Source organism: Xenopus tropicalis, chromosome 2 (assembly GCF_000004195.4).
Source record: "Xenopus tropicalis strain Nigerian chromosome 2, UCB_Xtro_10.0, whole genome shotgun sequence".
Lineage (NCBI taxonomy): Eukaryota > Metazoa > Chordata > Amphibia > Anura > Pipidae > Xenopus > Xenopus tropicalis.
In genome coordinates, this window is record NC_030678.2 from 86037633 (window position 1) to 86055422 (window position 17790).

Sequence of the window (17790 nt, forward strand, 5' to 3'; positions counted from 1 at the left end):
GGTGGGAACAGCAGACTGATAACATAAGGGATAGATTTTTAGAATCTTGCCTGGCCAATATACAAACAGCTCCCAGCTGTGATATTGGAGTTGGATGCATTATTATTTTTATGTTGTTTTTCTCATATTAAACAACCTTAACAAAACTGCACATTACTCTTCCTGTTTCAAATACAAGCAAGACGTAGTGCAACTACCATAAGGCAAACCCAGCAGGGAGCCTTATGCTAACAGGAGGGCATGGACCATTGTAGGCTCTGCTGCATGGTCCCCCCTCCCTAACCCACTTGCCACTCTAAATTTACTGCCAGCCACAAACAAGAAGGCATGAAAGCAAGCAGGCAGGAGGGTAGGCAGGAGAGACCCTGTGTGCCTGAGAGTGTGAGCCATACCCCACCTGAACATCCATTTGCAGGGGGAACCTGGCTGGTAAGTTATACCACTGCCAGCAGGATGGCACATAAATGGTACATAAATGAAGCATTCTCTACCCTCTGTGATTAAGAGCTAATTTATCAAACATTAAACTGGGAAATTCCAATTTATTCCCAGTAGTGTGGTATTTTGCGCTACTAAAAGTGCAGGGGAATATTTCATAGAATTAAATATTGAGATCATCAATATAATTATATATATATATATATATATATATATAAAGTCACACATAGCAGAAATCCATTGTTGTGGCGTGGGTACAGTCAAAGAAGAAAAGGCCCCTATTTGGGCCGAAACATCAGCCTGCAAATTAAGCTCATATTTTTACTTAAGCCCTGAGAAGTGTGGACCCTTACTTCGTACTATACTGTATATGTGTATATATATATATATATATATATATATATAATATATATTATATAAAGCTATTTTTATTTTTTACACCAAGTCCTGTGTGATAACAGTTGGCAGGTAAGGGTTAAACAAAAAGCCTCAGTACTTTGAACTACTAGAATATCTGTTACAGTACTTCCTCCTGCTTAGCTGAACAGGGCGGGGTGTAGCTGCTTAAGATTGACCTGTGTATCTGCCCAGGTACAACGCCCATATTTCAGTGTTATAAGAAGTAGTGGAATAAAGGTAACCGGCATCTGCTTGGCAACTCTGCTGAGAGAAATGCTTACAGTCCCTCCCTCCATTACTATTCCGATTCACGAAGGAGACCGCTGCAGGGCTGTGAGTAAATTTTGTTTAAGACAAATAAAAAGAAGACTAAAGTGAATTAGAAGCTGTCACTGTCTTGGAGCCAGCTCTTTGCTACCTGCTAGGACACAATGACATGTTAGAGCAGGTGCCAGCTATGCAATGCAATGAGGGATGTTGTATAGATGTCACACAGCCAATATACACTATTTTATGCTGTCTGAATGTAATCGAACTGCAAAGGGCAACTTTATCCAGTACTCTGTGTTCATGTATATATTAAGCATTTAGCATAGTATTTAAGAAATAGTCCCTTCATACTTCTTATGTGACACTTTATTCTGCCCCTATTATCACAATATTTTGCTGGTTGCTTTCACCTTATTTCACACAAATGACTGTTATTCCTGTTTGGACTTTATTCCCCCTCACTCCTCTTTCTGTTATTTTTATGTCCTTTCATAAAAAGTAAAAACAAAAATGTATTATATTTATTAGGGAAAATAAGTTTACTAAAGAATGTTAAGGTCTTTTGAATGGTGGACTTTTCCCCAGTGCTATAAGGTTCTGTTATACAGTCTATTCTCTGTCCTTTTAAAATGTAATTAAGCCACAGTGTACTCAATAACCCTGTCAGGGGGTAAGCAGGTGTGGAGGCAGAGAAGCAATAGACGCTGTAGTTGCTTGACTGGTTTTGAATGATTTAGACGTATAGCTTCAGACAATAACCAGCGTGCCTCTATAGAAATTTCTCATTAACGTTTAGAGTGGTAATCATTTGTACCCATATAAACAGAACGTTGCATTCCTAGCTCAGCAATGCCAAATATAAGGTGCTTTTTATATTTTAATTTGCTTCTGTTTCCTTTCCTTATTACTAAATAATCATGGATCATTTACAGACATGTAACGGTTTGTGTTCTATTTAAGGTTTTAACTTTTCTTCTGCTCCTTGTTACTTATCTTTCACCTGATGTTGACATGTTTAACTACATCTAATGGCAGGGAATTTTATGTTGAGAAGTCAGTAGTCAGAAGGTTACTGACTGTCAGGTCTCTGTTATAATAATGACTTGCTGGTTAGCTTAATTTTTCCACTGCTTAAACTTTACAGTGAAATGTAAATTTGTGTGCTCAGTGTAGAGTGAATATTCCGGTTTGGCTGATTACTGAATCTGTGCCTTTAAAGCACCGGATCTGGATTTCCCATTACCACCCACATAAACACGCCCAACTGACTGTATTGTAGCTTCCTGTTACACACAAACACACAGCTGCAGAAATGTCACAGAGAGGACTCTTCTGCCAGTCTCAGGCCCCCAACTTAATAAAACCTTTTTTATTCTGTATCTCTGCTACGTACACGATCTAAAGGGACTGGTAAGTTATGTGGTTGGGGGTACTAAGTTCACACTGCAGCATCTGCTTATATAAATCCTTTTTCTTTTGCTTGTGGAATCCTATACTGGCCAGCATGGCAGTGGGCAGGGACACACAGATTGCATTACTGTGGCTTATTTATTTTTCTTAATAATATTCTGTCTATGCTCTATGAACTTTGTTAGTAAACTCTGTGTCTTATTATGGCAACAAGTAACTGAAAAGCAGGTCCTGGCACATTACAGTGAGGAGGCTGCAAATATTATGGTATATATAATTGTGGTCTAATGAGAGACAACATGTTCTCACTACAAATAATGAACCAGTGGTATCCTTGGGTTTACCCACAGGCCAGGGGGAAATTGGGCTGAGAAACCACTCCAGGTTCAGGCAGTGGGGGTGCTGTGGACCCTCTCATTACATCACCGCAAATATATTTTAATATGAAAATAATGTTTCCAAAGTGGAGGGCAGCACATTATAAACTACTGACCACGAAAGAGGCCAAACCACCATGTGGTACCAAGTCTGATTCACCATATGTGCAAGATGCTGTGGATTTCTAAATATTTTATTGTTAATGAGTGCTGTGCATTTCCTTTTTATTCACAGAACTATAATACCATATGTAATAATGTATTTAGAAAGCAGAAGTCAAGCTATATTTATTTTAAATAGAAACTTTTTTTGCAGAATTCAGATGGGGATTTTTTTATACAAAAAAAATGCCTCAAATAGGACCATGGCTGTGTTAGTTCTGTGTGACATTAATGGAAAGACATTTTTTAACATTAGATTATGCTTCACACTGTAAAGAGTTCCTTGATGATTGCAAAAGTATTAATAATTTAACTAAAACTAAATTTAGAGAGGCAATGATTCGTGAAACGTTGAAATGAACATTATGCTCAAACAATATAGTCAAAAGTGTGATGTGTTGTGTGGGATAGTTAATATTTTCTAGGTATTACGTTAATGTGTGTTAAACATTAATTTTGTATTTGTAGGAACTGGAGGTCAGTGCAGTGTTTAACTGAAGAACAGGAGCATGGAGAGTCTTCCTTTTGACCTAAACTGGACTTTGGATACGTCAAGGTGGAAAACCAGTGACAATCCAGTAAGAAATGGAGATGCATTAGACTTGGGCTATGGCAGCCTTAACTGGGCATCCACAAAAAGTCGGCCTCATAACGATAACGATACAAAAGAAGAAGCAGACAAGTCAAGCACCCCTTCTGATCAGGTAGAAAAGCAAATGAAAGTAGACTTTTTCCGCAAACTTGGCTACTCTTCAGAGGAAATCCAAGCAGTCCTTCACAGTCTTGGTGTACAGGCAGATACCAATTCGGTACTTGGGGAATTGGTCAAACATGGAGCAAATCCAGAAAGAGATCCAAATCCTGAGGAGCCCTCAGAAACCCTTTTGGTTTCTAGAGGTGTGTTGGGAAGCAGGTGTGCCCCTTCGGTAGCTTCAAGTGAAGACAACAAGACAAGTGATGGCAACAACTTAAGGCCAATTGTCATTGATGGCAGCAACGTGGCAATGAGGTGTGTTTTATTGTTATTACATTATTTGTTTGTTTTGTTATTACTTGCAAGGAATGAAGAGCAAGAAAATATCCACTTAGCACATTGTTATTTTCCTTTTTTGAGTTGAGCAGTTGATGACATTCACTAAATAATGCCCATAATACACAGTGAGGCAAAGCATTAAGGAAAATTTGTTGTGGACTTTATGATCTTTATAGACATACATATACATCATTCTCTGAAAACAGGATTATAACCTACAAAAGGGAGTTTAGATATCCTACAGAAATCACTTTATGTTGGCTCTATATCTTAATAGCCCCACTAATGTCTAGCTCAAGATAACCAGTTGACACAAAATGTTGATTCATTGTCTAATGAAATGCACATAGTTATAACACCCCCACCCATGGGCGAGCTATCACAATTACCCCAGGAAGCTGTCATCAAAAAGGTGAAATCATAAATCTGTTAAATCAATGACTTTCTTTCCCTCAAAGATTTTTATAGTGAATTAGATAGCCTTTACTCAGCTTAAGGGTTTATGTTAACAGTCAGAAGGAATCTTTTGCTTAGGCAGAATATAGGTGTGCAGCCGTAACCCATCATTTCCCACATAAGAAGTCATAAATTTCATTCCATGTTTGGAAATTAGCTTTTATACTATTATTAAGTACAGTTCCCCTATGGTGTCATTGCCTTTTACTGTAGCTCACTTGGTATGGGAGTACACAGCACTTTTAGGGACCATATAATAGTGCCTTTAAACAAAATATGGACATTTTTAGGATTGCAAATTTAAATAAACATGCTGTGACAAACAGCAATGCCAGGAGTGCTTTCAATAAAGACAAATACATTCTATGCATCTGAGTTTAAAAGACAAATATACCAAAACATTTTAATTAATCCGAGAAGTAGAAGTTGTTTCCAAGTTGTAACATGCAAGAATTTCTATAGAGTAGAACAGAAGGTATAATATGTAGCCCTCCAGCAGTTGTTGACTTACTGTACATTTAGCAGCATCCCTGGGAAAAAGGGAGGGTGGCCATTAGTCAGGGCTGTCCCAAAAAGAAACAGATAAGCTATTGTTTAGGACCTAAAATGCAAACAGGTTGTACAATAAACCAATAAACTGTTCCTTTAGGCAAAATCTGCTGTACATCCTATTTTAAGTGAATACCTGGAGCGTTCCTGCCTTGTGAAGGTATTACTGGTATGGGACCTGTTATCCAGAATACTCGGGACCTGGGGTTTTCCGGATAAGGGATCTTTCCATAATTTGTATCTCCATAACTTAAGTCTGCTAGACATAATTTAAATATTGAATAAACCCAATAGACTTGTTTTGCCTCCAATAAGGATTAATTATGTCCTAGTTGGGATCAAGTACAGGTACTGTTTTATAATTACGGAGAAAAAGGGAATCATTTTTAAAAATTAGAATTATTTGCTTAGAATGGAGTCTATGGGAGATGGCCTTTCCGTAATTTGGAACTTTCTGGATAATGGGTTTCTGGATAAGGGATCCCATAACTGTACAGTTTTCTAAGTACTACAGCAGATGTGAAAGTGGATTTATTTCATAAGTAATACAGTCCAAAAATTGTCAGCTATTAATGTGTAATTGCTAGATACTTTTTTTCTGAAAATATCTCGTCATTTCAGAGAGTTCTAGTTCTGTAAGGTATCCTTGGTTTTAGGCCAAGCAAATTGTGCAAGGTCGTACTTAATTTTAAACCTAATAATTTAGTAAGCATTACCAAGCAGTGTGTCTGGATAGGATCCAGGAAGACTTATATCTGTATTTGCATTATTTTCATAATATATCAGGGTGTAGCGATAGTTTTCATCTTTGTGTTTTCCTGAATGTTGCATAGAAAAAAAAGTTCAGTACTCTTGATATATCTGGTGTAGATACATATGGGTTTTAAATCTGATACAGGTATAGGATCTGTTATCCAGAATGTTTGGGACCTGGGGTTTTACTGGATAATAGATATTTCTGTAATTTGGATCACCAGGCCATAATTCTGTTAAAAATTAATAAAACATTAAATAAACCCAATAGGATTGTTTTGCCACCAATTAAGATTAATTATATCTTAGTTTGGATCAAGTACAAGGTACTGTTTTATTACTACAGAGAAAAAGGGAATTATTTTAGGTTATTTGCTTAAATTGTAGTCTGTGGGAGCTGGCCTTCCTGTATTTTGGAGCTTTCTGGATAACGGGTTCCTGGATAACGGATCCTATACCTGTATATGTATAAATAATGATGCTATAGGGATACATTTTGAAGTGTTAAATTACCCAGAGTTTTTTTTCTAACATTTCTAAAAATCCAATAGGAATAAATACAAAATGGGTGAGTTTTTCTATAGTGATCTCTTATTTTGCACTTTTATAAATCTGCCCTGTAGTTAGTGGTTTGCTTCTGCAAGTTATAATACAACAAAAGGGGATACTAGTACATTGACTCACCGCTGAATCATTTCCTTTTCAGTAATGTGCTTCCTTGCCTTTTTGTGAAACATGTTTATTAGAGACAAACTCTTTACACCAATACTAGTTCATTACAAATTTGCATTCTCTCTTTTCAGAGACATTTATATCTTTAGTCAAGAGATGAATTTGTGTCAAGCCTATATTTATCAATACAGAGGATTACTGTGGTCAACATAACTATTATTTTGCTTTTAGAACTTTATTGGGAATAATGGAAATCATGGAAATGCATATATATTATTCATCCAATTCATCACTTGAAAATAAGTGGAAAGAACCTTGGGAAAATGATGCCATTATGCCTTGTTTTCATGTTTCCTTCCTATTAACATTATGGCAGACAACATGGGACATTTAGTTGGCATATTTTGATCTTTCAAAATGCTACAAAAGGCTACTGGTCCATTAGTTCTGTTGAATACAAAGAATTATATTAATAAGGATTCTTTCTGCTGAAGTGGTGGTATCACAACATATCAAGACATATTATAGGCACACCAGAGATATAGAGGGTGGCAGGCAAAAAGCAGACGGGGAAATGGTCATATGGAGCAATGCTAGAAGTGACGTTAGTGCTACCTCTCTATTGCTGGGACTGGTTGGTGTCATATACTGCATGTTACAACATGATAGGTACCGTGTGTACCTTGCAGTGCTACAATTCTGTTTATTACTTACAGGAAGCTTACAAACTTTTTTTCTTTACTGTATCTTACATGAGAGAGAGAGAGGCCCTGGCACAGCTGTTGGCTTTCACTGAATGGAACAAAGTACAAAGTCTCACTCAGTGTCAGGTGGACTAGAGGGAAATTCCACTCGGTTACTTCCTGCATGTTTAATCTGGTGCATTGTTCTTTACTGATTCACACACTGTAAGACCTGCCTGTCCAAACAGCTCACTACCAGTTCTATGCAAATGATCTTTATGTAAATATACCTGTTCTTCCTCCTCCTGGGAATTTCCACACTCTTTGCCAAGGTAAAGCCTCTTAGCTGAAATATTTTTTACACCTTTGGCCTTAGGTAAATAATTCATTTATTATAGGCTTAACCAGGAAATGTCATCTTTTTTGTGTAGAAGGAAACAAAGGGATGACTTCAGTTTCAAGGTATCATCTATCATTAGCATACGTTTCCTGTTTGAAATCAAAATATACGTTGCTAAGCTGAACTAGTTTGATTTAATTGATGGGGAATTTAATTAAAGGTATTGCACCTGATCCCAAAGTTTGATCCTCCTGTTATTAATAACTGCTGTTAACCAAATGTATTTATTATTTATCTATTGGGCTACCTTGGGGGGTGGGGTGCTTTTTGTTCTGGGTAAAATGAAAATTGAATAACTATAGTGGCACAAGATGAAGATCCCTGTTCTTTTAAAAAGACTAGAAACAAACATACATATATTGTTGTGTGTGATTTGCATGTGGTGTGTATATGTGTGTGATGTGTTGATGTGTATGTGAAAGCAGCCTCTGATCTTTCATTAGCAGTCATTTGCCTAGTCAGGAAGTGCTACATCCTCTCTGGTTTGCATGGCATCATTTTCAATTTCTCTAAATATTTGAAAGTGAAGCATTTTTTTCCATAAACATATTTGTCACAAAAGAAGAAATTTTGGCCAATTGCCAACCATCTGTGTGGGAAGGCCATATTATGCACATCCACTGCATTTTCCAGTTTTCAGAAGCCTACTTGCCTTCTAGGATTGGCTGGTATTTTACAAATATAAAATGTACATATTCCTATAGACTATCAAATAGTGATAGACGAGCATGTATATGAGGGCATGTGGGTTGTATGCCTTATGTACTATACAATGTCATTTAAGATGTCATGCCATGGATTAATAACGTGGAGGCCAAAAATGACCTCCTAGGGCCATTTTTTTTTATCTACCAAGATCTTTTTTTCAAAGGACACAAAGTATGTTGCAGAATCAGCTTTGCATCCCAAAAATTGGCTAATGACTCTCTTTGCTTAAAGTACTAAGTTTGAATGTTGGAAAAATTTCACATTATTTAATAAAATCATGGAAACCCACCCTAAACAACACGGGGACCCATTTGGGGTCCTGACGCACAGGTTAAGGATTCTTGTTCTACACTGTAGGAAAAACAAACTTAAACTCCACACTTAAATTATAAGGCACATTCATTTACCTCGATGCAATGTGCAAAATACAATTTTTAGCAAAATCTCCACGTTTTTTTCCCACAATGCAGGTTTTTTTCCCAGAATTTCAGCATCATTTTAGACGCCAACGGGTGCCTCTCTTAATGCAATTGTGCTGCGCCTTCCACAGTTGTGTCAAATTTGCCAAAATAAATGCAACAGTGTAAGCATTTGGTCATAAGTTGGGCGTGGTTGTGCAGAATATTTTTTAAGTTTGCTTGGCGTCATTTAAAATGACATCCGTGCCCAAATCTTTAGGCATAAGTGTCTTGCGCCTTATGACACAGAGCTCTGAGGGAACCCTAAACCTGCCTGTTTAGGAGCTGGCAGTAGCTCCCCTGCATCAATAGGCACAGCAACAGAATGCAAGGTAGGAAAGACCGAGTGGCGCCAAGCCCAAATATATTAAAATTTGAAGAGGACATTTTGACGCAAGTACCTTTACCAAAAGTGGTTTTATGTGCACATCACTTCAGGGAAAAGTGCAAGTTGCCTACTGTGCTTGCAGACATAAACGAGCCCTTATGAGTTTAAGATGTAATTATAACTTATTGGTATAAGATTTATTATGCAGAATTATTGGGACCTGGAGTATTCAGGAAAAGGGTTTTTCCATACTGTTGATACTAAAAAAAAAAGATTATTGCAGTACGAATTATGCAGTCCAGCTGCAATCAACTACAAGGTGATGTTTTATTATTATAATATAAAAAAGGATATATATATTTGAAATGATAATTATTTGCCTAATGGACTTTGTAGGAGAAAGAGTGAAAAACTAGTATTGTAATTACTGAAAGCTACATTGTTCGTAAGAGAACCAGGAAATTGCTATCCAAAAATAAACTTGAAAAAAAAAATTGAAGGTCAAATGCAACATGAGAAGGGTGTTATTTTATTTGCATCTTAATTTACCTGCTTGGAGCCCAGTGATTAACCAGCTGTTTATCCTTTTCAGACTTAAAGGAAAAGTTCACATTTAAAAAAAAAGGAGTAAAGAGTGTATAGCAAACAGGTTTTTTTTAATAATGAATTCAGTTTAGCATTTTTTATTCATTCTCTAGCCTATGTTGTATTCAAATTAATAAAGAAGCAGCAATATTAAGTTATTGTTATAATCATACTTTAGCCTTTCAATACTGTCTTAAATTTTGGCGTTAACGTCACTTATACCTCAAACTCCCCCCCCCCCCCACCCTGCTGTCCTCCATAATGGTTGTATCTCATTACAGCATTGTCACTTTGCTGACTTCCTCCCAGAGGTCCCCATGGGAGTCAGGCCCTGGTGCACACATACCCCTGTCCCACTGGTATTTACGCCACTGGATCCCAGTATGGGTGTTCGGAAATGCTTTATATGCAACACCATTCCAGCCTCACAACATTCTTTTGGTTTAAAGAGAATTAGTGGTTATATTTTCAGTGACTTTTATGACTAATGGTTCCTTTTGAATAACATCACAAAGATGAATGAGTATTGATTGAAAAGCTATGTTAGATTGTGTGCAAGTGTTTACCTGTGTACTGAATATTTTAAATCGTTATCACACCACTTGAGTACAGGTATTTTAAGACTGCAAACATAACCTTATACAATCCATATTTGCTATTATGAAACCTTCCCTATGTAATACTGGGACACTGGGTGTGTCTTTTATCTACATGTTGCTTAGGAAACACTTTTCAGCTATGACTAGTATAGTTAGCATGAGTAGGGCTCTTAGTTGTATGGGCCTGCTAGATTGTCACAAGCTTAAATGTCCTGGTCTAGAGGTAATATGTTTGTGTATTCATTAGTGACCTAATCAGCATTGTTTCTGACCTTAATATGGTGGCTTTTACCACTTCTCCTACAAGAAGTCTGTTTTAATGATACACTCTTTGCTAGGTGGAACTTAACTAGTGATGATTTCCTATATGATCATATGTAAGTTGCAGCTTTGCTAAACACACACATTCTTTCTCACTATCTCATGGTGTAATGGACATTGGCACACAATCACAAGCTGGAGGTATCACACTGGTGCATAGCCATTGAGGCAACTCACTGGCAATCCATTCAGGGGTCTGTATTAACATGTCCTGTTATGAGATGCATTTTACTCAAGCAGGATCTTTTCAGTTTGTTATGCACAACTTCTTAATCGGTCAATGTACAGTACAATAGTTTAAAAGAGACAAAATACAGCAAAAATTTAAAAGAGTTTTAAAATAACTTCTGCCATCTGGAAAATTAAGTCTCAGTATAAGGAGGAGATTTTACATTTTCAAGTCATGCACTATTAGGATGGTGACACGGAGCTACTAGTAGCAGCAACTTGTCATGGTTACAAGAATAGACAATGCTGATCATTTACTGATAATCATCTCTATGTGTGTTTAAGCAGAGGCAATTCTCAGTCTATGGCTGGGTATTTTCCAGCATTTAGTAGCCATGACAAGTAGGTGCTACTAAGAGGTGTGTATCATGGTTAGAGGTGTGTATTTAAGAATGAAGTTATTTTTATAACAGATATTTTGTGTAGTCCGTTTATATTTTGACTCTCAGCTCTAGTAATGGTCAAAAATGCACCTATGCAATATTTTAATATTTATAGCACTTGGAGAGTCTGTTTTTTTTCACAGGACTAAAAAGCTAACCTTTGTTTTCTCTTTTTCCATAGTCATGGGAACAAACAAGTCTTTTCATGCCGTGGGATTCTCCTTGCTGTCAACTATTTCTTAGAAAGAGCACATACAGATATCACAGTGTTTGTACCCTCATGGAGGAAAGAGCAGCCTCGCCCAGAAATGCCTATTACAGGTATGAATTACAATTCAACGCTGTTTCTATTGAGTTTGAAATGAGCAAATAAGTTTTAAATACCTCACTAAGGGAGCCATTTAAACAATTGGATTTTTTATTCCAAATAAGGATTTTCCAGCACTTTAGTCACCAAAAAAAAATGTGACTTTTCCGAATTTTACTTGATGTGACAAAACTGCGACAATTCGGAATCCGACAATTTGCCATCTAAAACTTGTCGAGATGATGTAGAAGTCAATGGTGCTGGCTTTTGTGCGACAATTAAAAAAAGTCGCAGTTTTCATGCAACAAGTCGAAAAATTCAGAGTTTTCGCTGCTTTTCACCAACTTTTCCTGCACATGATTTTTCATTTCAGATTTTTTGATGCGTCAGACATTCTTGGAAAAGAGTTTGTTTGAGTTTAGGGTGGTAGAATAAACTATTAATTTGCAGATTATAACCAGTTAACAACTTTAGATCTTGGTTTATCTTTGAAGTGTGATATTTAAATTTCCAGTCATTGAGGATATGCTGCAGACACAAAAGCCAGAGTTAGCCAGTACATGCTTTTAAGAATGATGCAGCCAGCATTTCTTCAGTAACAAGCTATATCGCTGGAGATACTGAAAGCTTCCTACCCACTATGAAATGCATAGGGGAGCTAAGGGGCCCATTTAATGACGTTCAATCTTGTTCATTTTCATGGATCATATTTTTTGTTTAAAACCATGAAAAACACTAATACAAAACTTCACCATCTAAAAGCTAGCAAGGTCATGTAGAAGTCAATGGTAACTGTCCTTTTTCAATTAGAAAATCTTTGCGGTTTTACAGGTTTTCAGGTTTTTCCAACACTTTCATTTATTCATTCATGAAAACAACAATTTTCCGTTTTTTTGGATTCCTATTCGAATTCTTTTCATTTTTTCTGTTTGTGCCTTCTATATTAAGCTGTTTTAATAAGTTACTAGGCATTTGTGGTTTTAGTGAAAATTTGTTTTTTGTGGTTTCCCAAGCCACTAAAACCAATAAAATCAGAATATTGATAAATGAGCCTCCCCAATAACACAATGGTTAATTTTTGGGTTGTTTTGGAAATGTATCTCTTGCAACTGTACCTCTCTAATAGGGTAAATTAGAGAAGAATATAAGCTTCAAAGGGTAAAAAATAAAAATCTAGAGTTTAGGAAAAAGGCTGACCAGTATCCAACATGTGTAATATATTTTAAGTGCATCTTATATTAAATAAATCTCTGAAGTCTATAATTTATCAGATATATTAATTTGTGCAGAATAGTTTTCTTCAGCATTTCTTTATCATAATTTATCCAACTCTAAAAAAGGGCACGTGTGTTTAATATGAAAATATTGCAACATATGACATTATCAAGGCTATAATGTTTCCTCTTTTGTTTTTCAGACCAACATATTCTGGGTGAGCTGGAAAAACAGAAGATTGTTGTCTTCACACCATCACGCCGGGTGGGAGGAAAACGTTTGGTGTGCTATGATGATAGATTCATTGTTAAACTGGCCATTCAGTGTGATGGGGTTATCGTATCCAATGACACATACAGAGATCTCCAGAGTGAGAAGGTCGAGTGGAAAAAATTCATAGAGGAGCGTTTACTTATGTATTCATTTGTTAATGACATGTAAGTTGTATGTTTTGAAACTGGATTTAAGAATCCTTAGTGTGTGGTTAACACTGTAAATGTTTTAGGGTACATCATGGCTTACATTAAGCCTTCCAAAATGATTTTATGCCCCCCCCCCCCCAATCTGCTTAAGAGCTTCATCTATTTTATTGTATAACATCATTATTTTAATATGTTCTGGCCCTTGTACAAACTGTATGTGAAATAACTGTCTCAATACATAAAATAAGTGGGACAGCACTGGTGTGCATCAAGTACTGGACAGAAGGCAGAAACATATTTGAACTTGATAAAGACTTGTCCATGTATAACACTGCTGCAGAGACCTGTAACCATAACTGTGAAAAGCACAGGGATATGTGATAAACTATAAAATCCAAGATTTCAAAATTCAGTTATCATTTTAATCTGCTACTGCAGTGAACATTTCATGCTTCGCACTTATAGGCTTGATAAATGGCCTGGAGGGGTCTTGAACATTCCCCTTGGTTTTTTTGTGTGTATATGGGCAAAATAAATCACATCTTTCACACAGTTCAAACTATTGGTGTGCTTGTGGATGTTTCTACATTGACCCCATGCAAGGAAGAGGTCCTCTTGTTAAGCACCCAACACTTTCACAAGTGCGCAGTAGTTTGAGCTCTCCATTATCGTGTATCACTCATATAGAGCGTGAAACTACTAGCAATCGTAGAACTTGTGCAAAAAGATCAGAAATGTATTGCTGTATCGACATTTCAATATATAATTAGAGCTTTATCAAGATAAAGGTCTAACTATAGACTATAACTTCCCACACGTCCAGCCAGTGTTTGTTCTCCTCTGTTAATGTTCAACCACAACTCACCAACTGGACTATAAATTTTGTATCAGTGATTTCCATTTCTTCTATTTTAAAGTAATAACACCTTTTGTAAAAACTTTTAAATATGTTTTCCTCTAGATTTATGCCACCAGATGATCCTTTAGGAAGACATGGGCCAAATTTGGAAGACTTTCTCAGAAAAAAACCTTTAGGGCCAGAAAACAAGAAAGTTCAGTGTCCTTACGGTAAGAGCTCCTATGAAGTCATGTCTATTTAAGCAGCTATGCACTTTTCAACAATAACCACACGCATTAGTCATTTCTTTAAATGCACAACATTAGCTGCTCCCACTTGTGTTAAGTGAGTTAAAGTGAACATGAGTCTGTATCTCAACTATTGTAAGGAAAATGGGCATTCAACCATGAAAAATTTTTAAAATAGTAAAAGAGCAAGGATCTACTGTTATTCCCATTTCTTTTGGATTTGACCTAGTAATATATCAGGGGGTGCACTGTGCTCTGTTGGAGTCCTCTTCATTTTTGCTTTGGAAAGAAGTTTTTCTGTTCTGTTTAGAAAAGGAAGTCTTAGATATGCAGCTGTTATCTGTAGTTGCCTACAAACTATACTAGAGAATAGTTTCCATTGTATTAGGGCAGCCAACTCAAAACTGGTCAGATGTTTGCCAGGTTAATGCACTAAAGAAGTTTTAAATGTCAGAGCATCCTGAACAAACTGTTTCTTTATTTTCATACAAAGAGAAATCATCTGAAACAAAAGAACAAAAAATTATTTATTTTCTAATAATTTTGTGTTTTCTTTCTGTTTTTTCTTATAGGTAAAAAATGTACGTATGGAATTAAATGTAAATTTTATCATCCCGAGAGGATCAACCAACCTCAGCGTTCTGTAGCAGATGAGCTTCGTGAAAATGCAAGGCTTTCTCCTACCAAATCTGCACTTTACTATCCAGTAGATGACAGAAAATCTAGGAAGATATCATTGGTAGATGTTCCACCCTTAGACTCTGAAACTACACACTTGCAGAAGCTACCTGTTGAGAGGACCAGTTCACTACAAAAGAACAGAGTTGTGGACAACATGGCAGCAAAGCAGTTTTTTTATAATAGCAAGTCAACCAGTTCAAAGGACTCACTTGTCCGTAACTCTCTTGATTCTGGCATTGAGGTGTGGGCCAGTGTATCAAACAGCTATTGTGAAAGTTCTCATGAACCTGTAGTCTATGGAGATTACTGTAACTGTGCTCAGAGACATTGTTGTCAGCACAGACATGATTTGGACACTGATGGCTGTCAACCCTATAGCTGTGTGTCGCGCAGCCACAGTTCAGCACCTTATTTCCCATATAATGCACCTTCTCAATGGCCACCCCAAAACACATCACACCCGATATATAGAGAACTACCTAAAACAGGCACAAATAGCAACCGTAGTCTTCCAAATGAATATAACCCCCCTCCAGGACACTCACTTGAGTTCTGGTCAGAGCCAAATCCAATCCTGTCCTCTAGTAGACATCAAAGTAGTTACCCAGTTTATCAACAAACTCCACCTTCTGCTACTGATTTGCCCCAGTGGTCTAGTTCTGATCCCTTTTCAGCTGAGCGATTAAGTGTGCGCACTAAATTGTGTGCAATCTTTCATCCCTCATTAGTGGATGCTGTAATGAGAAATTTCCCGCAACTGCTGGATCCACAAACTTTAGCAGCTGAAATATTTGCTTACAAATCCCAGCACAAGATGTGAAAGCAAACCAAAGAAACCCCTAAATATGGGTCTGATTTCAATAGAAGTTAGCAACAAACCCGCCATTCCATGGTGTCGCTTTTCTTCTTGTTTAGTAACAAGATATGACAGAGACTAAGGTTAGGAATGGTTATGAAGCTATGACCAGAAAGTAAGTAGACATTTACTGGTAATGGTGAAAAGACAAAAGCACTTTTAAAGGGTTGTATGTAATATAAAAGCTATTACATAAAAAGCAATGTGCCCTGGTGCAAGTTGTTGTACATAGCTAGTGGATTGTTTCTGTAGAAGCTTCCAAGCAGTTTTACATGCTAAATGGGGCAACTAAGAATATACTTGCCAAACAAAGTAAAAGCAAGTGATATCCATATGGAGGTGTGAGAGCAAATTAGAGAGATAGAGAGCAAGAAGTAGATATTTTAGACGGTAGACTACATAAGGTAGTTCACTTGTACCCGAATAACAGCCATAATTGTTCAGATAGTATAATAAGAAAATATTGTGAGCAAGATGTCTTGAAAAATAAGGATTAAAATAGAATATATAAGGTAAAAAGAGGCAATAGGATCAGGTGGAGAGAAGAGACAACACCAGTCATGCAAAAACTGGTATATTGCTTTGGTAATTGCACCGAAGATACAAAGCTGGGCAAGATTGTTATTTCAGGCTGGAGTAGTAAAAGAAGTCGCCTTCAAGGTCTATCTTTCTAAAACAAACTGGACTACAGAATTCAGGACATATATAATATATTAATTTGTTACTGTATACAGCAGTTTGTTTCAGTGATTTTGAGATGAATGTTTCTATTTTTGCCACACATTAGATCTCAGCTTTTCATTTACAACTAAAAAATAGCTTAAAATCCAAAACCAGATATTTTAAGTTTTCTCGTCTATAAAGAAAGCACACAAGCAAACCTTTCTGTTTTGGCACAGATACATATAATGATAAGATTCTTGATCTAAAAGAATTGATTTGCTTACAGGGGCTGCAATGCAAGATGTGTAGGCAGGCTTGAGACTCTATATATTCTCTGTATTTTCCACAGAGTACCTTGAATGCATATTTTCATAGGGTTTATCCCACTACAAACTATTATGTTTTAGCTGTCCTGGATGTTTGTCCGGTATTCAGTCATGTTGGATTTTTGACAATGCACAATGAATGACTGCACATCTAATATACGTTTCATATATAATTTTATATTGTTAATTGGTGTAATTTTCTTAACCTCATGTGTAAATCATCATGCAAAGAAACAATTGTCTTGGGGCAGTTGGTAAGTTGATACATATTGTATCTAAATGTAAAACTCCAGTACTTAATCAATGATTACATTAATAAAGGGGAAACATGGACCAATTCAACTGAAACAGTTTTCTGTCTCAGCTATGAGACATTCAGTTAGCGTTTGGAACATTGTTTCAGTGCTAATTCCCTTATATCACTTCCTATATGGAGGATAGTAAACTCTGACATGAAATATTGCACACTGTATTGTTGTGTCCTCCCTGCCACTAATGGTGATCATTAGAATTGGTTGACTAAGCACTATGTGCTACTTGGCCACAAAGGAGAAAATCCTTCTGCATTATGTTAATTACAAACATTACTAATAGGTAATGTATTAACAGAGTAAGCAAAACATGCTTTTTATTATTGTTTTGTATATAATTTGTTCATTTAATTGAAATATTGTTTTACTGGGTAAGAGCACTTGATCAGGCGATGCCCTGGTCAAGCGGTTAGCTATTTGATATGTGACGCAACCACTGATGTGTTACTTCCGGAAGTGATTGTGAAATAAATGTTCTAAATTTCATTAAACTGTCTCAAAGTATTTGTTATTAGTTATGACCTTTATGTGAGGAATAGGACATAATAGACCAATGAAACTGAAGTTTATGTTGTGCAGTGAGGTCCATGCAGAATGGGTTTTTCAAGACACATATCATATTTATAATAGTTAACACCTAAACACACATTCATGGCAAGGATTACTGGATGAACAAAAGAACTGTATGTAGTGATAAATGTGGCCATAGGC

The 17790-nt window shown here is 36.5% G+C and overlaps 1 protein-coding gene across 2 annotated transcripts; it reads left to right on the plus strand.

Moving 5' to 3' along the window:
- Positions 1-1061: 1061 nt before the first annotated feature.
- zc3h12a (zinc finger CCCH-type containing 12A) lies at positions 1062-17570 on the plus strand. Of its 2 annotated transcripts, none has more exons than XM_002938618.5 (6): positions 1062-1170; positions 3525-4065; positions 11394-11533; positions 12937-13171; positions 14118-14224; positions 14815-17570. In XM_002938618.5, the coding sequence occupies exons 2-6, from the start codon at positions 3566-3568 to the stop codon at positions 15741-15743; spliced, it is 1911 nt and encodes a 636-aa protein (XP_002938664.3). In that variant the 5' UTR covers positions 1062-1170; positions 3525-3565; the 3' UTR covers positions 15744-17570. The 2 variants fall into 2 exon arrangements, with proteins under 2 accessions (XP_002938664.3, XP_004911656.2); XM_004911599.4 differs by lacking the exon at positions 1062-1170 and adding an exon at positions 2015-2517.
- The last annotated feature ends 220 nt before the right edge of the window (positions 17571-17790 follow it).

Coding starts and splice junctions, on each gene's coding strand:
- zc3h12a (XM_002938618.5), top strand. CDS start 3,566: ATGGAGAGTCTTCCTTTTGACCTAAACTGGACTTTGGATACGTCAAGG. Junction 4,066..11,393: donor GGCAGCAACGTGGCAATGAG/GTGTGTTTTATT, acceptor CTTTTTCCATAG/TCATGGGAACAAACAAGTCT. Junction 11,534..12,936: donor CCCAGAAATGCCTATTACAG/GTATGAATTACA, acceptor TTTGTTTTTCAG/ACCAACATATTCTGGGTGAG.